General features: G+C 31.8%; 3 protein-coding genes across 5 annotated transcripts; 2 read left to right on the top strand and 1 right to left on the bottom strand.

Annotated features, from left to right (window-relative positions):
• Window positions 1-4325: 4325 nt before the first annotated feature.
• Window positions 4326-5993, top strand: LOC107938387 (SWI/SNF complex component SNF12 homolog). The gene is made up of 2 exons (XM_016871517.2): window positions 4326-4754; window positions 5661-5993. Exons 1-2 carry the CDS (start codon window positions 4464-4466, stop codon window positions 5775-5777), a joined length of 408 nt encoding a protein of 135 aa, XP_016727006.1. The 5' UTR covers window positions 4326-4463; the 3' UTR covers window positions 5778-5993.
• Window positions 5994-9128: 3135 nt separating this feature from the next.
• Window positions 9129-12199, bottom strand: LOC107938392 (probable E3 ubiquitin-protein ligase RHY1A). 2 transcript variants are annotated; one of them, XM_041082480.1, is made up of 3 exons: window positions 11640-12199; window positions 11098-11285; window positions 9129-9611 (listed from the first exon to the last, which is right to left on the bottom strand). In XM_041082480.1, exons 1-3 carry the CDS (start codon window positions 11835-11837, stop codon window positions 9344-9346), a joined length of 654 nt encoding a protein of 217 aa, XP_040938414.1. In that variant the 5' UTR covers window positions 11838-12199; the 3' UTR covers window positions 9129-9343. The 2 variants fall into 2 exon arrangements, with proteins under 2 accessions (XP_040938414.1, XP_016727020.1); XM_016871531.2 differs by having other exon boundaries at window positions 9129-9681; window positions 11640-12189.
• Window positions 12200-17758: 5559 nt separating this feature from the next.
• LOC107938413 (uncharacterized) lies at window positions 17759-21981 on the top strand. Of its 2 annotated transcripts, none has more exons than XM_041082478.1 (5): window positions 17759-18173; window positions 18842-19000; window positions 19102-19274; window positions 19352-21713; window positions 21811-21981. In XM_041082478.1, exons 1-5 carry the CDS (start codon window positions 18039-18041, stop codon window positions 21859-21861), a joined length of 2880 nt encoding a protein of 959 aa, XP_040938412.1. In that variant the 5' UTR covers window positions 17759-18038; the 3' UTR covers window positions 21862-21981. The 2 variants fall into 2 exon arrangements, with proteins under 2 accessions (XP_040938412.1, XP_040938413.1); XM_041082479.1 differs by having other exon boundaries at window positions 17868-18173; window positions 19361-21713.
• Window positions 21982-23195: the final 1214 nt, after the last annotated feature.

The following is a 23195-nucleotide window of genomic DNA, read 5'->3' as shown; positions in this document are numbered from 1 at the left end:
CATTTGTATAAATATCTCCAAGACATTCATGTTACATTTGCATTTACTATCTTACCACGATTTCATCATACCAAGTTCTCAACTCGAGTGTTTAAGCGCATACCTGTCCAATTTTCTCATTCACCACACTTACGAACATGTCACCTTCGTCTTAAGTATTCTTCTTATCCACTTAAGATTCACCCATTGAACACATCGGAATATAATTTGGATACACGAATGGCATGCACATAAGTGCCATACCCGCAGCTAGACAAGCTCAATAGCCTGCGGAAATTATGTAGCCAAGCTACCATGTAACCCGTCCATAAGCGAACTCGGACTCAACTCAACGAGCTCGGACGTTCGCATCCATAAGTGAACTCGGACTCGACTCAACGAGTTCGGATGCCTAGTTACATCTCACGAACTCGGACTCAACTTAACGAGCTCGGAACTTAAATATGCTAGTGACATGTCACTTATATCCTAATCTATTCCCAAGGTTCAAACGGGATTTTTCTCAATCACACATCTTTGCTGTCTTCCACGGAATGTCGGAACCGATACTTGGTAGCATTTCATATTTATCAAGTAACTCACATAATTTGCATATTACTAAACAATAATCCACAAAGCATAATATTTCATGATAATAATCATCATATCATATAAATAACATTAAATTACTTAAAATGACAATTATGTTACTACATTTACACATGAACTTACCTCGGTACAAAATGTTAGAAATCGAGCCTATTCCTCGTAAACTTTTTTTCCCTCCATCACAACTCGAATCTTGTTTCTCTTGATCTAGAATGCCAAATTAATTTATTCAATATACACATTCATCAAAACAACGGGCTCGGATAAAATTACCATTTTACCCCTAGCTTTTCAATTATTTACAATTGAGTCTTTAAGTTTGTACAATGAGTTACATGCATTTCCCATGACATCTAGGCATAGCCGAATTTCCTAGTGTCTATAACAGCCCAAATTTCACAGTAAAAATTAGATTTTTACCATCAATTTTACCCTTTTACAATTAAGTCCCTTTTTAGGTGTTTTCACATAAAACTACTAGGTAAAAGTTGTTAAACACACATCAAACCATCATATTCCTTCATTATTCATCAAAATACAATTATGTCACACATGGGTAAATTTTCATACATGCATCCTAGCTCAAAATATTGCTAGAAAATGATAGAGCATGCTTTCTAGATTTTAAAATTGAAAAGAGCATTAAAAATGGGCATGGAAATCACTTACAATCAAGGCTTAAAAATGTTGAAACCTTAGCTATGGTGACAAGCAAAATTTGGCAGCCCTTATGGAGAAGATGATTCCATTTTTGTGTTATTTTTCCCTTTTTAATGACTATATTTACCAAATGACAAAAATGCCCTTAATGCCTTTCTTTGTAATTTTTCATGTACAAGCCCATTTTTGTCCAAAATTTTAGAACTTGGTTAAATTGCTATTTAATACCTCCTAATTAATATTCCAAAGCAATTTTAGACTAAAAACGTCTAGATGCAAGTTTTCCAACTTATTTAATTTAGTCCCTAATTTCAAATTAAGCACTTTATGCATAGAATTTATTCACGAAATTTTCACAAAATCATGCAATCATATCATAGATCTAAAAATAATTATGAAATAATTATTTCTATCTCGGATTTGTGGTCTCGAAACCACTATTTTGATTAGGCCCTAATTCGAGATATTACATACCTTGTCACCAGTTGGAACGTATAAGGGTCATTCACTCGGGGACATAGAAATGGTAGATTTCCATGACTGCAATAGGAGCAGACAACCACTGATTGACATCTTAACCAGTTCCGTCACCCGAAACAACTTCTGGTACAAAGTGGCCAACACGGTTGATCCCTAACTTAGTCGTCTACATTCTTTGAAGTTAACTAGGTGTAGTATCCACCTTATGTGTGCCAAATTTTGAGATTTATCAGGCATTAGAATGCCTTTAATTAACCTCAAGATGAATGTTTGGGCGTATTGTTCTTTGACGATGTCGGACGCATCCTTAGAAAGTTCTTTGAAATTATTCTCCAGCCACTTCATATCTATCCAACCACCTTGAAACTTGTTTGGCACCTTCCCCAAAAATGCCTTGCAAAGGTCCTATTTACTAGAAACCATCACTGACCCCGTAACGATTGGTCCATCCACCGGTAAACCGAGTTATAAAGCTACGTCCTTGAGTGTGATTGTACACTCTCTGCATGGAAGATGGAAATTGTGTATCTCGGGCCTCCATCTTTCCACCAACATGCTGATGAGTGTAGGATTGAGTTTGCAGCTCTCGAGCATATGAAACACATGCAAGAATCTTGCATCTTGTAAGTAACCACGAATTTTGGTGTTTAGGCTCTTTGACAAATTATGTATGGACCACTCAAAAGTACGATCATCCGCTTATTTATATCGACAAAATAAAATATTTTAAAATTTTAAATTTAACTTAATTGAAAATAACAAAATTTATACTTTCTCCTCACCATTATTGCTTGAGCTGTAAAAATGTGCTTGTTGTCGAAACAAATTAGAGAGCTTGCCATTCATGAAAATTTAATCGAAATTAATATACGAAATAATTAAATAAAACTATAATATTTTTAAACAAGTGTATAGGTAATTTTCGAATGAAAATTGAGAGAATTGAGAGTTTAGAGAGAATAGAGAGAGTTGAATTTGAGTGAAAAGTATGAAAAATTACCTGATATTTATAGGAAAAAAAATTACTGTTGGTCTTTTAAGAAATTTTATCGCTGTCAACGTTTAAAAGGCTGTTGGGAAAATGACTGTTGGAGTAAAGCGCACCCAGCTAGACATGCTTTTACAATCTCTCTAAAAAAATGACCTATTTCCCTCATTTTCAAAAAAAAAAAATCTAAAAGGCCATTTAAAAAAAAAAAGGCATATATAGCTAATTTAGCCCAATGTACCAAATATTTTCCCTTTTAAAAACAACCTTTCATATAACACTTTCTGAAATAATTATATTTAAAAAAAAGGTGGATATCAAGGTGAATCTAAAAAAAAATTAGGGCTTGAAATATAATTATAAAAATTTGAGAGGTCAAAACATAATTCTATCGTTTATTAATTTATAATTTTGTCATTTTAAAGGGATTTTTTTTTTCATTTGTAGGAGACCAAAATACAATTTATTATATATTAACTTATAATTTTATTATTTTAAAAAAAAATAAATAGGAAAATTTAATTTTTCGGAGCTATTATCCTTATCTACCCTTAAATTCGCTTGAGATATTATAAACATTTTTTAAAATGATAGTGTGAATAATATATTGATTTTTATGTAATCTTTAGAAAAATAATTTTTGTATAAGTGATAGAATTATTTCTATATTTAAAAAATTTAACATCTTTGATTTTTATATTTTTATAATTAAAATTAATGTCATTTAATTTGTGATATCACATCAATAAGGATGTATTTATGTAATTGGAGTTAATATTACTAAACAATTAAGTACTAATTAAATTGAAGAATTATCATATCACCAAATTTTTAATACAAGTTTTATATTAAAAAAAATTTATTTAATATAAACCCACTCTTTTAAGAATTTGAATTTAAATTTGAGCACAACATTTAAGTTTTAACCTTACCAATACAATTAAAATTCCATGCCTTGATTCAGTAGTTAGGGTATTCGAGTTGCACTAATCGCATTACTGTTAAGATTTTTTTTTATCTTATAATTCACCAAAAATAAATCTAATTAACGAAATTATTTAAATAATTATTAGATTTAAAAATCATTACTTAAATATATTTTTATGTTATTTCTATATTTTCACCCATATGGTTAGGGGTGAGTATTTGATCGAATTAAGTCAAAAATTTTGAGTTAGTCGAGTTGACGAATCCTATTTTAACAACCGAACTCAATTTAAATTTTTTTTGAATCGGATCGAATAGAGTTAAGTCGAGTTAACAAATCTTATTATTTACACTCAATGTTGCGTTTACATAAACCGATTATTTAACTAGTAAATGAAGTGCAAAATTATTTAACTACATAAATAATATAATGATTTTGCATTTTAACTTAATCAGTAAATATTTATTAAAATAACGTAATTTTACCTTTTAACTTAATAGTTTTGACTTTTAACTTAAAAAAGTAAACATTTATAAAAATGCGTAGTTTTACTTTTTTTATACTTATTTTTTTATTTGAATTAATCCAAATAACTTGATTAACTCAAATAATTTAAATTATTTAATTTAAAATTTAAAAAATTTATCAAATTTTTTAAATCGAATCGGATTTTAGTGAGCAACATATATGGTATATCCTTCCATGGATATATATTCTTGTAGAAAAACCCAAAATTCAAAATAAACAAGAGGATAACGCAAAACCCTCCTTCCAGACATCTTCTGCTTCTTCCTCCAAACAATCTCCAAGGAAACGAAAATGGCTGCCTCTTCTGCTTTTCTTTCTACTTTTATTTCTCCCCAAACGGTCTCCTTCTCACCCAAATCCTTCTCTTCTCTTAGCCTCCTTCCTCCAACTAACGTGCGCACGGTACGCACTGTGACCCTAGCCACCGGTTCACAGCCCGCCACCGGCCCCCGGACGCCACGCGGCATCATGAAGCCACGTCGTGTAACGCCTGAGATGCAGGATGTCGTAGGAGTCCCTGAAATTCCCCGAACTCAAGCCCTTAAGCAGATTTGGGCTTACATTAAAGAGCACAATCTTCAGGTCTGTTGTCTCTGTTTTTTTTTCCTCTTTAAAGTATTTATATTATATCCTAAAACGGGTTTCCGTGTTCGGTTGTCGTGAGGTGTGAATATCTAAGGGTTTTGGATGGGTTTTACATGTTTATCTCTATACCTTGTGGTTGTGAATGTATAAATTCTTTTATGGTGAATGTATAATTTCCCACTGGTAAATATATGTCCACATTCTTTTGGATAAAATTTTATGATTTCTGTTTCATATATGTATAGTAGTTTGAATTCAGGGTGGCTCTATAGGGTTCTTGCTCTCATTTGGATAATGTATCTGCCTTGAACATTTAGGATTTTGAAACTGTGGGGTTTCTAAATGAGTTTCTATATGTGAAGTTAACGAACATAACTCAGCAATTTCATTGTTATGATTTAACTTGACTAGGTTCTTTTGTTTAAGGGTAACATTACGGTCGATGCCGGTGCATGTTCGGGATATTTATTTTGTTGGCAAAAGGCGTCCAGTTAGTCCTCTAGGATCAAAGGGAAGCTTTGAAGCCTAGGAATTAATGCCTCGACCGAGTTAATATTGTTGGCTGCCTTTGGGGCATTCATCATAATGACATGTTAAAAGTTATGCAATGTCTTTTATGTGCTTCTGAAATTCTGATTACTGCCAAGAATCGTTTGTGAGAAGCTGATTGCTCAAAAACCATTTTTTCTGCTTGATAAAATGTTTTGGGTAGGTACATTTGCGAGACATTTGAATTTGTTATCGAGCTTATGTCTTACTAGACAGCTATGTGAATGATGCATGAAACTTGGGTTTCCAACGAAATGAACTAGTCTTTCTGAAATTTAGTTACCTTCATTTTGCTTTGCCCTCTGTGTTTGCTCTGAATAATACCAACATGGTAACCTCTAACCATTTGTATAGGACCCTGAAAACAAGAAGATTATAAACTGTGATGAGAAGCTGAAGAAGATATTTGGTGGGAAAGATCGCATTGGATTTCTTGAAATTGCTGGGTTGATTAGTCCTCACTTTCTTTGATGAATCCTAGCGAGAGAGAGTGTTGGTTTGGAGAATAGGTAGGTAAAAACTTCAGTTGGATGATCCTCTCTTTGAAGAAAATAATGCTTTTTTGTTTTCAATTTTAGCAGTGCTACTTGGTTACACAAGTACCTTTTTAAGGGTTTTGTTTTATTTCCACATTCCCTAATATGTAGACTGTTTTTATGAAAATATTATTAGTGCCTTCAATGTTTAGTATGCATTATGATCATTCCTCTTATCACTTGATTGATTTACATAATGGCTGTTGTGGAAAAAATGCTTACATGGCTTAGATGGAATGTTGTTGAGGTGATGGAAGAATTTATATAATAATTTCTCCATGTTACTAGTATTTACAAAATTTTAATTTTATCACTTCTACTAAAAATTTATTTTAATAATTTTTTATATACATTAAATTTATTAAATAATTTTTTTCACTTTTATCATTTTTATATTTATATTTTTGTTCGTTGACTTAGAATAATAAGTTAACTACTCAATATTTATGAGAATTTTTTGAAGTAAGTTGTCACTCTATCTATAATTCAATTGTTAAATAAGTATTTTATAAATTTATTTTTAATGTTGAATTTTTCTTTCACCGATATGATAATATTTTGATATTTTGATCAAGCGTCAAATAATGTTACCTAATATGATGCTATTTTAACGAGCTATAGAAAAATGACAATATAAACTAGAAAGCAATTGAAGTGTATTTAATATTTTAATCACATTTATTTACCTATTTAATTTTATTTTTATTCACAATTTAAACTAATTTAAATTTATTTTTACTCACAATTTAAACTAATTTATATATATATTTTTTAAGAAAAGACGCATTACAACAAACTAAATTAAGCCAAAAGCATTGCTATCTATATCAAACTCTAGTAGATGTAAGAGCTCCTCAAGAACCTCCTCAAAAACTGAACATTATGGTCCTTGTCAGACACCATTTTAATTAGCAAATCCACAACTCTATTATCTTCCCTTGAAACATGTCTAATTTTCCATTATCCAATTGAATGAAGCAATTGAAGAATCTTCTTAACTAAGGTTGAAGACGAATATATCAGATGGTTGTCTTGAATGATTTTGACCACTTCTAAGTTATCAGTTTGGATCAATATTCTATTCAGACCTTATTTTTGTACAATATTTAAGTCATCTATATCTCCCAGAGCTCTGCTTCAAACATTGAACAAACCCCCAAATAATGATTATAATCAAATATCCACTCTTCATTCAGTTTCTACAATTCACCTCTGGCAGAAGCTATGTTACAAATCAAGTTTATCGCCCCATCAGTATTCAAAAGGCAACAATTACTTGACAATGAAATATGTGAATCAATTCCCTGCTGACTAATTGAAGTTTTCTTATGCGCCAAGGTATACTGTTTTGCCTAAGTAATTGATGATTTAACTATTTCAAAGGTGTTCCAAGACTCTAAATTTCTATTTTTTCTAATTCGCCAAACAAGCAGCCCAAAAAGAGTGGCCCAACTAACTTCCACATTAGACATCCATAGGTTACCACTTAAATTATATTCCATTCAGTTAAGTTTTTGGAGAAAAACTTGTATTGTTGGCTAAAAGACACAACCTGAAGCCAAACCTCTTTTGTAGCTGGACAATCTCTGAACACTTGTAAAATATCTTCCTTTTCATACTGACATAACAAGCAAGAGCGATTATGACCAATTCTCCTCCTTAATCTTTCCTTGTTAGTTGTAAATCATGTGTTCCATTTTTTATTGGATGTTATTTGTACATATTAGAGCTTTAAATATATGGTGTCCACACATATACATGTGCGCTAAAATTTCTAAGTTCTATTATTTTCTTATTTTGTTTATGTTGTATTGTGTTTATCATATGTTTTAATTATTTTTTTTGACATTTTATTTGTTAGAACTTATTGTGGTAACAACATAATAATGTTGTCCTTTTTTAGTGCAGCTGAAAAATCAACACACTCTCCCTCAATATTGAAGAAAGGTGTATTGTCCCTTTTGGTTATTGTTAAAGAACTGGCACCTCCTTAAGATTTTATCCTCGACTCTAAAAAAGACAAAAGACATCTCTTAAGTCTTAAGTTGCTAAAAAGCAAAGTCGTGGCTTCGATCCACGAGACCTATATATCATGGAGGTTATGGGTTTAATTCATGTCTTGCGCTATTCAGTGCCATAGATTCCCACCATACATCAAATCTTCAATAGTGTGCTTTCTAATTTACAAAGGCCTTGCTCTTGAATGACCTAAGAATTATCCTTAAAAAAAGTTAGGGGTAAAAAAACTCAAAAAGGATGTGTAAGTTCTTTAACATCACAAAAAGAATATATAATATCGAAAATTTAAATGATAACCTGAAAATTTCTAAGTAAAGAAGAAATAAAAACTGAAAATTGATACCTTTGACAATTTGATGAAATATTGATCGATGAAAGCGAGATACATTGAAGAGTTTGTGGAGTTTTCTCTGGAGTTAAGTGCAGGAATAAGGAAATGCTATATTATTTTCAATTTTTTTTATTTTTAATAGTTTTCATAACTTCTGAAATTTATAATTTTTATTTATTATTTTAAATATTTTTTATAATTTTTAAATTATTTGTTGATATGACTTATTGACAAAATAATGTCATGTGAGCAATAAATGGTTGAAGATTAATTTGCTCTAAATAAAAGAGTAAAAGTCAAATTGAATAAAAATGTAGAGGTCAAAGACTAAAATGTTACGAAAATTCTTTGGATATTGGAGTAACTATGTCATTGGAATCTCCAACATATTGTAAGAGAAAGAGAATGGAATTGCAAACAAGATAATCAAGCTTAAAAAGGATAGGGAACTTGAGTTGCGGTTAATTGATAAGGGTTATGTTTTGAATTTTCTCAATGTTTGATTTTTAAGTTGTAATTTTCTTTTTTCACACACAAAAAAAATTAAAATGTTACTATGTCTTTTATATATAAAACAATAAAATAAACATTTAACAAGGCGGCTATTAGTTTGTTTTTTTTATTAGAGGAGGGATTACATATTTTTATTTTAAATTAACTTTTTATATTCTGAATTTAGTTTTTAATTTATACAAAATTTTAAATCTTTAATCGAGTTAGTTTCACTCTTACTATTTTTTAAATGAATTTAATTGAAAAATTACCAAAAACTCCATTCCTTGAAAGTGTTTTTATATTTTTATATAAAACTTATAAAAAATACAGAATTTAAACCTAACACACTTTAATTTTTAAATATTTCAACTAAAGACTATTTGTTTTAATAAATTTTAATAAATATTTTTCTCTAAAATGTAAAACGCTACTCATAATAAATAACAAAAGTTTCCTCATAATTGGTTAAGATTAGACACTTCACATTTCTCAGTTCTGACGGTATCATTGTTAACACAAAGTATACAGAGGAAAAGGAAACCCGAAAAAAAAAATGAAGTACTCAATTGGTAAGTAGGAAGGAACTACAATTTATAGTATGGTTCGTCTACAGTAAGGGGAGTCTCCACAACTTCTAACCCAAGGATGTAAGCAAGTCAAGTGAAACCTATGTCCACACACCAGCCTTGTAAGCACATTTTCGTCCCTGAACCTCTCCAGACATATACTGCAATCCCTTGATTCCCTTCCCCCATCCACCTCTTCGCCCCTGAATACCTCCAGCGGTAAACTGTCCACGGCCTCCTGCGTAAGACCAGGAGGCTTTTTGTTCTTTTCTTCTGTTTGAGAGGTTTGGTCGGTGAAAGAGGAACTCCTACCTGACAACCCTGTAGAAATTTCACTTCCCGAGTCCCCTGCATCAACCTCCGTGAAATATTCACACAGTAAGTACTCCCTTATGTCGTAAGGGTTAGGTGGACCTCTGCCGTCCCTCCTAAACAAAGCCAAACAACAAACCAAAAATAATTTTCCTTTTTTTAGAAAAAAGAAAAGCTATAATATTAAGGAACAAACCATGATGAATAAAACAGAAGTTCATAGTTAAATGCAAGACAGAACATAAGAATGTCCATTACTGAATGCCATACACGATATGAAACAAAATAAAGGTTAAATTGGTCCGCATGATTCACTCAAGCAATCAATTCAATTGTAGTTAGGAAACGAGAAATACTAGTTCACTGTTCATGGGAATTGGAAACAAAAATGGGCTGCATGGTCATAGACACAGTGGTTAATGATGTTAGTAGTAGTACCGGTAATATATTACTGTGGCACTACAGCATGGGAAACTCCAGTGCTGGGACTCTGACAGTATTTGTAAGGCGAAGTGGACAGCACCACCAACAACAGTGGGCCATGAAATTATGGCACTACTGATAAATGGGGAGTGACAAAAGCAATATCTGCTTTTAATGTATTAGCAGAAGTGGGACTCAATGTAATGACGTATTTTTCGAGCATAAAAACACGGATTTAATCCATTCAAATAAATAAATAAATAAAATGCTAGTGACTGAATTCAGCATAATGCTTGTAAGAAGAAAAATTCTTGAGAAACATGATGATTAAGACAATTCCACTAAAGCATCTAGACTCTGGATGTCAATAGCAGAGACAGCTGTTGAAAGTTGATTTCACCAATAAAAACCTACCTCACTGACTGAATTATAACATCATAGGGCATGGAAAAATAAAAAACAGTATGCACATCTATCAAACTAAAATCTCTTCACTAACTGGCTATCATATGATGCATAACCTCTTTTCTTCTAATGCCTAACAAAGACAGCAACATCGTTATTTGGATTCGCCAAAATGTGCATCACAATCAGCCATATGAAACTGAAGCTTTCTAGAGATTAAGATACAGATCGATAGTAGAATCTGCTTCTTTTGATTATTTCGCAACACTCAACAGATCCATAAAATCAAAGTACAAAAGCAAAACCTTTAATTGAATTCAGATAAAGTTCCATGAATATCCACATAATCCATTTATATTATCTTAAAACTCAACAAGTTAATAGATATGACATGCTGTCCTTCAAAAATTGACATAGAATTATAGGAAATCGTCGTTAGACTAAGAATGGCTGGTATAGGCCTGGTCCAATTAGCATAGGATGATACGAAACCATAACATTGGTGGGTTCACCATCATGAATTACAGTGGTTTCCATTTGAGGTCACACATCATGCAAAATTATAATATTCAAGATAAATATGACATGATTCAGTAGCTATACTTGATCATTCACTTTGATAAGAAAGTACAAGGAAAATAATCCCAGGATAACCAATTCAAACATTAGGAGTAGCAAAGTTGCAGAGAGCTATGATGACCAACCTGTTTGCAGAAACAGACACGCCTCTTAGTCTCTCAAGAAGCCTTGCTCTAGCAAGCAGCACAGCTTCAGGAAGCCTCTCATTCGAATGCAAACTTTGCCTATTTGAACTACTTACACTCTCTGCATTTACACCATTTATTGATACAAACCGGCTAGAACCTTGATCAGACTGCATCGATGCACGCTCCTAAAAAGCCAAATCGAGTACAGAAATAGATACTCAAAATATTCAACATCGTTAAAGAAGGTAAGCTAAAACCAAACATAAGAAATCCAGATACTAAAACTCAATTGTAAGAGAGTTTTTTTTTTAGCTTAGGCTCAGATAAATTATCAAAGCATACTTTACATTATATGATTATACTTTTCAGTAACTCCATTGATAAATTTGGCTAACTTATTTTCAAATCCGAATTCAACACTGAAACATAAAACAGGCATAGAATAAAAAAAAAATCATTTCTATTTTCTCAGCAATCAAATTAAAAACAACTACTAAGTACTAACAAACAAGAAATGGAAATGGAGAAATTGAGCATACAGAGAGGGAGTAGGAACGTGAGGTGGAGTGGCGCACGTGTGGGGAGAGACGGAGATGTTGACAGCCGTCCAGGTCATGCCTGTGATTGTGATATCGGCGATTGTAATTCCGATCAATTGAAGAGTCGATCCCTGGATCGGGATCGGGTCGAGCTACTCTCGACCTTCGAGTGTAGAACAACTCCGAAGCACTCGTCATTCACCTAAAACCTCAAATGACTTTTTGCTCCGAATTTACCAATCAAATTTCCCTTTTAACAGAGAATAATTAAATAGATATACATCCGGCGATAATCTTGGATTAAGAAAAAGGAAGAGAAGTGGACTGGCACGAAGGGAAACGGATAACCTTAGCTTCAGCCTTCCCTTCCAGCACGCAGACTATACATAATAAAGTGAAAAAAGTAAATATAATTTTTTCAGATCAGTTGTTTTTGGAGTAAATAAATGAAGGATGAGTTTTTATTTATTTATGATATAATTAGTGTAGGTGGGATGGAGAAGTCGGTTTAATACCACCGGTTTTGTATGAAATGAATGCGTAGTTACGATAGGAAATTGGATTTATATAAGCGGGGCGGGGGGCGTCTTCCGTGAGCAAACGAACAGTTATAATACGGTTTTAGTGAATGAAGAAGCTGTGAACTAACTTCGTCACCGCAGCCGGTGCTGTCAAAATCTTCACGTTATTTTGGGTTGACTGTTGACTATTGACTATTTATTACAAACTCTTTTCTTTTTGGACTTTTTTTCCTGGTAAAACTATAAAACAATTTCATACCTAAAATAAAAAGTTTATAATTTAAATATCCGCATTCAATCATTTTTGTCACTCACGTTAAAATCATAAATAATAAGTTGACGTATTTTTCTTTTAAATTTTGATTTTTCACATAATTAAAGTAAAATCCATGTCATTTTTATTCACTAAAAAATTATCGTTTTAAACCCTAAGCCTTAAAAGAATTATGTAATAAATTGTCATTTTAGTCCAAAATAAAAGGAATTTGTCTCATGGCTCTTCATTTCTCACTTTTTGTGCTTGCTTTGCTACCATCTCCATCAATTCCTTCAATTTGTTGCAAACACCCATCAAATTCAATGGCAAAACGTTGAAAGCGATGGCGACAATCCTAATAAGCACTCGGTATTGAGTAGTCACCATCTTCGACTTCATTAAAGTCCATACCCTTACTCATTCTCGCGAGCAATCCTCCAATAAGAAGCAAATTTTCTGGTAAGTAAGATGAAGTGCAATACTCCTAAAATTATTGTACTATAAAAGCGATAATAAATTGAGATTATGAATAATTGATTTTTCAATAAAGTAAAATAAGGAAATGAAAGTGATAAAAGAGAAGGTTGAGGAGTATCAAATAAAGTTAAATTGAAAAGTATGTTGTGGTATACTAAATAAGGATTAAATCATAAAGATGTAGAAAGTTTTGAGGTTCAAGAATAATTATTCAAAATTAAGAGGTTAAGGTATAAAAATGAGAAATTTGAAGGCCTAAAATTGAAAATAACTCAATTTCTTATGGCATGAAATTGATGTGCAAGGACCAAATTGAATAACTGAAGAAGTATGAGGGACTAAATTTCAATTTTACCAAAAGCGAGTAGTGATTAAAGGATGAAATTTTAAATAAATATGAAGGATAAAATGGTCATTTCTTAAATTAGATAATTATGATAAAATATCATGGTTGTTGGAAAATGTGGACCATTGAATAAAATTGAAAATTAAGAAATCTTGGCCATTAGAATGAAATTATGACATAAAGATATTTTATATTATAATATTATAATATATTTACATGGAAATATGAATAAAAGTCTTCATGCTTCCGACGCCTCTTATATATACATACAAAGGGATTTTCATTTCATTACAATTTGGTCCTTTACCATGAAATCCTATTTTTTTCCCAAATTCCTTGAAAATTTCCATAGCCACCCAAAAGGAGAAGTGAAGTAGAGACAATATAGAGAGAATATCATCGTGGACGAAAGAAATTGGAAGTGCAAGTGGAGAAAGTTCTGGAAAATGTGAAGAGATTATAAAGAATAGGTAAGTACTTCAAGAATTTTACTTTATTTAATTTTAATCTATGTGTAGAGAATGTTAAATAGTTGAATTAATTATGAATATGTAAATATTATGTATGAAATTAAATTAGTACATTGAAGTAGAAGAAAAAGGACTAAGTTGTAAAATAAACAAAATAAAATATGTGGAATGGAATGTTGAAAGGAGAATATAAATGAAGTGTGATGATATAGTGATTTCATAAAAAGTGAATATGTGATGAAATTTCCAAATTACATTGAATTTATGATAATAGAACTAAATTATAAAGAGTGTAAAAGTTTGTATTTTAAATAAAGTAGGAGGATAAAAGGTTAAAATGAAGTGTTAAATGTTATTGAATTGATGTTAGGGTAAAATTATAGTAAATAATGAATTTTCATGATTTTAGGGATTAAATTGTAAACTTATGAAATTTATAATTGAAATAAGAGAAGTTATGATAAAACTATATGTTGATGATAAGTGAATTTCAAGGATTAAATTGAACAATAATTAAAATTTTAATGATTATGCATATCTAAATGAAAGTTAATACAAAGAACCATGAAAGAGTAAAAATTAGCATTAAAATAGTTTCTAGACATCAACAGTGGTTCAACTTTGAAAATTCACCAAAAATTGTGAAAATTGGATTAGAGGTTGAATCAAATATAAAATTAAAGCTTATTAGGCTAGTTTTTCATAGAAGAAACGATGTAAGTAATAAAATTGTAGATTATGAGATATAATAAATTTTGTAAGATAATGTCAAAATGTTTTCAAATTCCCCTATTCTAACTTTAAAAAATTATTATAAATTGTAAAAAAAAAATTTAGAAGATGAAATTTATATTCCTAAAATATTAATGAGCCTATTTTCAAAGTAAACAAACGAAAACATAATATGAGACTTGTACTAAAAGATATTTAATTTTTAGTGAAGAAGGGTCAAAGCTATCTAGCAGCACAACAAGGAAATATTTGAAGAAAAATTGTATTAATTAGCTTATGTATAAATTCTAAAATTTTTATGATATAAATCTCATCGAGTCTAGTTTCAAACACAATAATTGGATCTTAATTTCGAATTCTACAGACCGAGATATAAGTAAATTAGTGATTATCACTCAAATGGATAACCTTGATCAAAATATGTGTGTAACTAGAGAAACCTTAATTAATGTTACAAGGTTACATATAAGCATGATATGTTAAGAGCCAAAGATTCATATATAGAGAGAGAGAGAGAGAGAAAAATATAAACATTAAGGAAGTGGAATAAAGAGGAGGATGGGGGAAAAATGAGAGAAGACTGATATTGTTAAGAAGTTACAAATAATGAATTTGCTAATACATAAGAGAAGTTCAAATACATTGTTAAGTTACTAAGTGATTTATGTTTGTAAAATAAATTAAGGTAGTCCTAACTGATAAATTGAGTGGTATCTGTTGACAATAATTATGGTATGTAAAAAGAGTAAACTATATTTGTAAGTGTAAGTCCTCTAATGGACTTATTTGTAAAACTTCAATAATTGTGTTAATTTTAATAACTTTGCTATCTTTAATTAAATATCATATTCTATTATGTGGACTTGAGATTATAAATGGGTAAAATGTGAATGATTGTGAAATGAGTTGAATTAATTGAATATCATATTTTATTATGTGGACTTGGAAAAAGGATGTTAAAAACTTGAAATATCGTAAAACATGGAAAATAGGATTCTAGTCGTGATGATGGAGGAACCACATCGCAACGATATAAGTCAATTTGTGACATCGTGATGAGGAACCTCTGGCGTCACCTTGAAATTTTGAGAACCTTTCACTTTAGTCTTTGTTCCTCTTTATACTATTTTAAAAGCGACAATAAGACTCATAAATGATACTAAGGCATATCAAAAGCTTAAATCGATCAAATTAATGAAGTAACTATTTAGAACAAAATGAATTTGATGGTCGTTGCTTCGATAACAAATATAGCATTCTGATGCCTTGACCCAATGATCGAGTTAGGTATAGGAGTGTTACATGAAGCTTGAAGAAGCAAAGAACGACCAACTCAGGAAGAACTAAAAACCTAGATCGCGAGCAATCCTCACCCCACACACATCAACAACCATCAAACCACAAATAAAAAAAAAAGCAAATAAAAAAAAACCTCAAACCTAAACCTGCAATAAAAGGAAGAATGAAAAATAATCAAGCAAAAGACAGAGAGCAAGAAGTAGAGAAAAAATCAAAGAATAAAAAAGGAAAAAAAAGAATAGAGAGGAGAACTCATCTTTTAGGGCTTCTCGATTATTTAGGAATAAAAGCTTCGTTCAACAATCCGAACAGTGAAGCTAGAGAAGTGGTTGGGAAGAATAACATATCTTGAGCTTGTGGCAATCCAATGGTAGACGCCGACAGATTGGAGTTTTTAACTTCGAACCTTTGCTTGGGGTTTTGTAGGTTTTGGTCACTTTTTGAGAAAATCTAAGTCGAATGATGGATAGAGGGTGTGGAGACTTGTTGTTTGGCAGTGGTTTTGTGCCCATTGGAGCATCGGCGGTGGAGCTCTTAGACCTGTGATAGCTAGGGTTAGAAGAAGGAAAAGAAAACAGAAATAGAGAGAAATGAAAAGAAAAAAGAAGAGGAAAATGAAAATAAATAAATAAAAAAGAAATAAAAGAATAAAAGAAACCATGTTAGATTTTTGTTTGATATTTTAAGAGGAGTGACCAAAATGATCTATCTAACCTAGGTGTTTAAATTGTAAACTTTTTTATTTTGAGTGAAAAAATTGATCTTTTTTATAATTGGGGTGACTATTTATATAATTTATCTTTTTTTTTTCTGAATTAATAAAATCCAAAAGGATTTAGTATGCCACAATAGAAAATTAACCAAATTATAAGACAATGGCATAGCTGCGTGCTTCAACCCTAAAAAATAATTAGATGAAAGCATATTACAAAGAATATTAAGTTAAACGTATTTAGTTGATAGATATTAATTACATCGTAATTTTTTATGTTATGTTTGATAGAATGAAAACTTATCGCTTGTTAATAAAATTTTTAAACAATTTAAATGAGATTAATAAAATAACATATAATTTTATTTTTAAAAAAGATATTCTAAAGTTAAAATACTATATTATGGTGAAAGTAACTAGCATGTCCCTCTATTATAGAGATCGAATTACATTAGTCTCTCTACTATTAAATAAGCTAATTTAGTCTTTGTACTATAAAAAAGAATTAAATAAGGTCAAAGTTTATTAGAGTTAACCTTTATCATTTAAAAAATATCATTTATAATTTAACAAAGATAATTTTTTTAAACTTAAATCACGTATTTTGACAAAAAAAAACTTTAAATCTTCGTGTTTGAAAAATCATAGGATAATTGAATTTAAACATGATTATTTATAATTACTTAAAAAATTACCTAAATTCTCAATGTAAGTAAGATTCACTAATTATAATAATCAACAAAACATATTAAACATATACAAATGATTTTCCAAATTCAATCATTTAATTGGTTTTCCAAATTCAGTTACACCCTAAGATAAAGGTTGGATGATTAGTAAAAAAAATTTAAATTAATAGAACACTATTAATTTAAAAAATCAACAAAATGACAGTAAAATTATCATGGAAACTTTTATACTAGAAGTTAGATTATATTTTATCTTTTTTACTATAAAAAAGTGGGCAAATTAATCCATGTAGTTAAATCAAATAGTAAGTTAGTCTTTTATATTAACAATAAGAGAAATAAATAAAATTTTTAACATAAAATAATTTGTTATTTGATCTAACGTAGATGAATTAATTTATTTATTTTCTTAATAAAAAAGCTAAAATATAATTCGATTCCTAATATAGAGTCTCTATGATATTTTTAATGTATAATAATTTTCTTAACTGAAAAAATTAAAATAAATTTAAATTGATTATCAATTTTATGAAATGATAATAGATAGTAGTAATTGAATAAATCGATTTTAAAATTTGTTCTTTTTAAACACAAACTAGATTCACATGTAATAGACTGCACATGACTGTAGAAAATAAAATCTCTCCCGGGTATGACCGTTGATCTGTAACGGCTAGTTTTTTTTTTTTTTTTTTTTTTGCATTAAGCAATCTTACTATTATTTTTGACAATTAACACTAAAAACAATAATCAGAAAACACTCATCCCAATTCATTTTCTCAAACTCCAAACACTTGATTGAAATCACAGTTCTTTCTCGTTTCTTCTTCAATATTCTAGCAACCTTCATTAAAATCTTTGCAATTTCTTGGTCGCCGATTCACTAGAAAAAAGAAAATGAATCTTGGTTGCTTAGAGGATTGCATGTTTGTGTCAGACAAGAAAAGCCCGAAGATTGTTGTTGATTCTCAGATCAAAGAAGTGGAGGCTACCAATGAGCCTTTGGCGTCATCTTCTTCCAGAATCGGGAAGGTGAAGAGAACAAAAAAATCTGTTTCAGTTTCAAAATTTATGGTTGTTGTTACATAGAATTTGCCTTATTTCTCTGGAATTTCAGTTGCGTATATTGTTTAGTGTTAAACTTTAAAAAATAGGGTTTTCTGCGACTGATGAAATTAAAACCCTCAAACCCCTAGTTGGTGGTTATCTTTGGTAACGGATTTGTAAAGCTTAATTCAATTGCTGAATTTCAATTTATGATGCTAATATCTAGTAGAATTTATTCTGAACGGCATTTTTGGGGGATTTTGGGCAAAGGGAGGGGGGTTGAGAATGCGAATCATGCTGAAATGAAATGAATTATTATTTAATAACTGATCTGTAGTTTGCAGTTAATTGGTCTCTACAATGAATTTATTGAGTTTAAAACAGAGGAAAAAGACAATATTAATATGTCTTTTAGCTGCTCTGACATGGGATTTTTCTTAATTGAGATTTTTCTGGTAGACCAATTGAAGAATGTGTTCTAAGCCTTAATATGCTATACCTGAATGATTTATACTTGAAAAATGCTTTGATGTTTGTCAACTTACCTTTCTTAAAATGTTGAAAATAGAGGAGTGCCCATACTAGATGTATCTATCTGCAACTTAGCATTGTTTTCATTTCGTTTTATAAGCCTGCTTTTGTGAATGGTGCAGAATAAATCATCCAAAGATACCAGCCCTTCAGCATTGAATGCTCTAAACAAATTTACATCTCAAATAAAGAAGCCTCCACACCGGAAGAATTCTCCTTTGAATTGGTTCCCCCGGAAAAAAATTGATTCTTATTTGAAAAGGAAAATAAAGATGCTGCAGGTTGTATACTCTCTCTATTTAAGTGTGTGTTGTATTAATCTATTGATTGTATCTTTTCTTTTCGTTTTTGAACAAATGCTAATATAGGAGCTGTATTTCAGGAAGTAGATGGCATGAATTTAACTCTCGATGAGACCCTGGAAGATTCAAATCCTCATTACTGTAGAGTTTTGAGAGAGAAAATGGCAGCAAGAGAGGCTGCACACAGGGCAATTGAGGCTCGTAAAGCAGCACTGGTGGAAGCATCTTGGTGTAGAATACTCCAAGCAGCTAGGTAGGCTTTTGCTTGCATATAGTACATGATATGTGGAATGTGTTCTTTCCAGTCAACTTATTTGTGAAACCTTGTAGGATCCGTAGCAAAGAAGCAGATGAACTGCTGCTGAAAGCTGAGAAAACTGCAGCAGAGGCTTTTGAATCAGCAACAGCTTTGGGAGTGATAATGTATGACATTCCTAACTGCCCCAAGAGTACTTGTCAGATTGAAGCATCTACAATAAATAAAGCAGGTTCTACGACTCATACTATTAGAGCATCTTTTGAAACGGCATTCGAGGTAGATAAACAAGTGGCTGCGGCCGTAAAGACTGCATTCCTGAGGCTCGCATCTTGTCCCTCTTTTGATAAAGATGAATTTAAAGACCTTCTAAGGAAAATCAATGAGAATCCAGATACAGGTGATAACAATCTAGAGTCAACGGAGTTCTCTTCAGATTGTCAATCATCAGAGCCAGCATCAGAACTTGAGACATTGACTCAAAAAGATGATTTTAAGTCTGAAGATGGAAACTGCAAGATGTCAGCTTCGGAGACTAGACAGAAGAAAATTAAGAGGAGGCAATCTCTTGAAAAGTTTAACCCGGAAAAGCTTGTTGAAATTATGCTTGAGAGGCTTAAATGTTTACAAGAGGATGAACTCTCATCACTTGCTACAATAGTTGCAACCTGTGGTTTAAATGCTGCATTGGAAGAAGTAGAATACACTAAGCTTCATAATCCATCCTCCGTTGATGATCATTCCTCTGCTTCAGCTCTTAATTTTGCTCGAAGAGCATCTTCATTTGGAGCAGGAACAGTAAGAAAAACTAACCAAACTGGACAAGTTGACTCGGAACTACCCAGTCTGGACAAGTTTTTGGTTACGCACATGACCAAGCTTGAACGAGAGGTACAAGAAGCCAGGAGCAGAAGAGAAGGGTCTAAAGATGAAAGTGGGCATACAATTCTGAAGCAGTCTTCAAATTCTGAGGAAGAGATTCAGGAGAAGGAAAAACAATTCGAAGAGAATTCTGGAATGGACCATAAAAAGTCAGATGCAGATACTTCTGTTGAGGCCATCCATGACTTGGGAAGTATATTGGTTAAGCACTCGTCAAAACTTGAAAAGGAAATTCAAGAGGCAAAAAGGAATTGTGGTAACAAATATGAGCTAAATGGCAAGAAAAGGGGAGGAATGTCAAATGGGGTGCCTAGTCATAAGAATGGTGATATTCTGGAAGTACCTAGTCTGGATAAGTTTCTGGTGAAGCATGTCTCAAGACTAGAAAGAGAAGTTGAGGAAGCAAAGAGCAGAAGAAAAAATGATATGGTTGAGAAAGGCAAGGTGGCTAACGGAGAAGTGTTTGAAAAAGAAAATATCAACTTGAATAAGGAAGTAAATAGAACTGAAAGTGAAGATAGCCTGGATAAAATCCTGGTGAAACCAGTTTCTAGGCTGGAGAGGGAAAAGATGCAAGCCTTGTCATCTGGAAGCAATTATGGAAACCCTAGCAGCCATAAAAAACAAGGAGGTATCACAGATTGTGAGAGCTTGGACAAAGTTTTAGTGAAGCATGTTTCTAGACTAGAGAAAGAGAAATTGAGGTTCAATGCAAATAAAGAAATGGTGAAGGTAAAGAGGGGGGGAGGTGTAAACACGCCACAAGTGGATGATCAGGGTAGTCTGGATCAAATTTTGGTTAAACACAAATCAAAATTAGAGAAAGAGAAGATGACAAGTTCTGAGCAAGCAAGCGAGCAAATTAGATTATCTGTATCTCGTAGAGAAGCAAGGGAGAGAGAGTTGCAAGAAGCATGGGGCGGCTTAAGCTTAGAAAACTCCATTAAGCAACAGGTGGCGGATGATCAGGGTAGTCTGGACCAAATTTTAGTTAAACACAAATCAAAATTAGAAAAAGAGAAGATGGCTACTTCTGAGCAACCAAGTGAGCAGATTAGATTCTCTGTATCTCGTAGACAAGCAAGGGAGAGAGAGTTGCAAGAAGCATGGGGCGGCTTAAGCTTAGAAAACTCCATTAAGCAACAGGTGGCGGATGATCAGGGTAGTCTGGACCAAATTTTAGTTAAACACAAATCAAAATTAGAAAAAGAGAAGATGGCTACTTCTGAGCAACCAAGTGAGCAGATTAGATTCTCTGTATCTCGTAGACAAGCAAGGGAGAGAGAGTTGCAAGAAGCATGGGGCGGTTTAAGCTTAGGAAACTCCATTAAGCAACAGGTGGCGGATGATCGGGGTAGTCTGGACCAAATTTTGGTTAAACACAAATCAAAATTAGAGAAAGAGAAGATGGCTACTTCTGAGCAACCAAGTGAGCAGATTAGATTCTCTCTATCTCGTAGAGAAGCAAGGGAGAGAGAGTTGCAAGAAGCATGGGGAGGCCTAGGCTTAGGAAACTCCATTAAGCCACATTTATCCAGACTCGAACGAGACAAGGCAAGCTCTCTCTCAACGACTTAGATCAATACTTTTTGTCTAGTTTTCCTGAAGTTTTTGACGTTTTAATTGATCTGTTTGGCTCTTTCTTATTCAGGCTGCTTGGAGAAAAGCTGAAGAGGAGGAAAGGATGCTAGCCATGGAGTAGTAGTAGAGCCTGGCCATATCTAATTTTTTTCTGGTTTCTGCGTAAATTTGTACAAGAAAAACATTGAGTTGAAATGTTTATCCTTAATTTATTTGTATAAATTTTCTTTAATTCTTTTTATTGCCTATCTCTCATGGGAATGCAATACAAATCTAACTTTCCTATGATACTATCTCTTTTTTCCCATTTTCCTTCTTTCCAAGCAGGTGCTTAACAATTTCTAGCCTCCTATCTTCTGGCCTCAGTTACATTACTTTATTCACATCTAAAGGCCAGGACCATCCAGGTAGTATCTTTGCATGCTCTGGTTTCAATTTACTTGTTTTGTGTGATCTGTTTGTTTTGTTGAATGACTTATGATTATTTTGTTTCATCATATATTTAGACCAGAACTGGGGACTGTGTATGCAGCTTTCTTGGCTTTTTTTTATAAAAATATACTTAAAATTTTGATTAACTATAAAAATATCTATTTTTCTGATTAAATACGTAAATAATCAAAGAGAATAGTGCCACCAACATGCCACGTCAGCCACTTGAATAAAAAATCTATATAAACACAAGGTAAATATTGCTATTTCTCAATAATTGGGGCTTTAAAAAATAATCTTTTTTCGGTGAAGCCATTGAGAATAGCGTTATCATTTTTTTCACATGTCACACTTTTTTTTTAATTTAAAAAATATGTTATTTTATTGGGTGGCCCCATTTAAAATGGAGCCACTATACCATTTTTTAATTTTTTTAAATTTAAATATAAAAATAATATTTTATTTTATGGAACCATTTTTTGTTGGCGTGACCAGATTGTTATATATAATCCTCAATGACAGATCAATATGAGGTGAAGGAATTTTTTTTTTACTTATATTTTGTTAGAGGATAAATGGGAAAGAGATGGGGAGCTTTTTTTGTATCTATTTGTATTTTTGTTTATTTAGTAAAATTTTTAATTTGAAGGTATATTTCATTTAACGATAATTCGGTGGAGCTCCGACACCGGTAAATTTAATGGTTATTTTTGGATGCCAGTTATTTATTCAGTAACGGGTTCAAATTGGTTATATAAGTGTTTCCATTGATTGTGGTAGGACGATAACGATTTCAAATTGGTTATGCAGCCAACAAGTGGATTATTTGGGATTCCTTGAGTCAATCTGATGTTTGAAGGTTTTAAGGAATCCCAAATTGAATCGCACGAGTGAGATCATCAATATTGGCAACATTCGAGTTACAATTTAATAGCAGTGAGAAACTTGTTCGGTCGACTTGCTCGTGTTGCAGTTAAACATAGTATTTTTCAATTTTTAAGACACAATGTTGTCGGTCTTGAA

This window comes from Gossypium hirsutum, chromosome A12, assembly GCF_007990345.1.
Source record: "Gossypium hirsutum isolate 1008001.06 chromosome A12, Gossypium_hirsutum_v2.1, whole genome shotgun sequence".
Taxonomy (NCBI): Eukaryota; Viridiplantae; Streptophyta; class Magnoliopsida; order Malvales; family Malvaceae; genus Gossypium; species Gossypium hirsutum.
The sequence above is the reverse complement of the archived record's forward strand: the minus strand, read 5'-3'. Positions and strand labels throughout refer to the sequence as shown.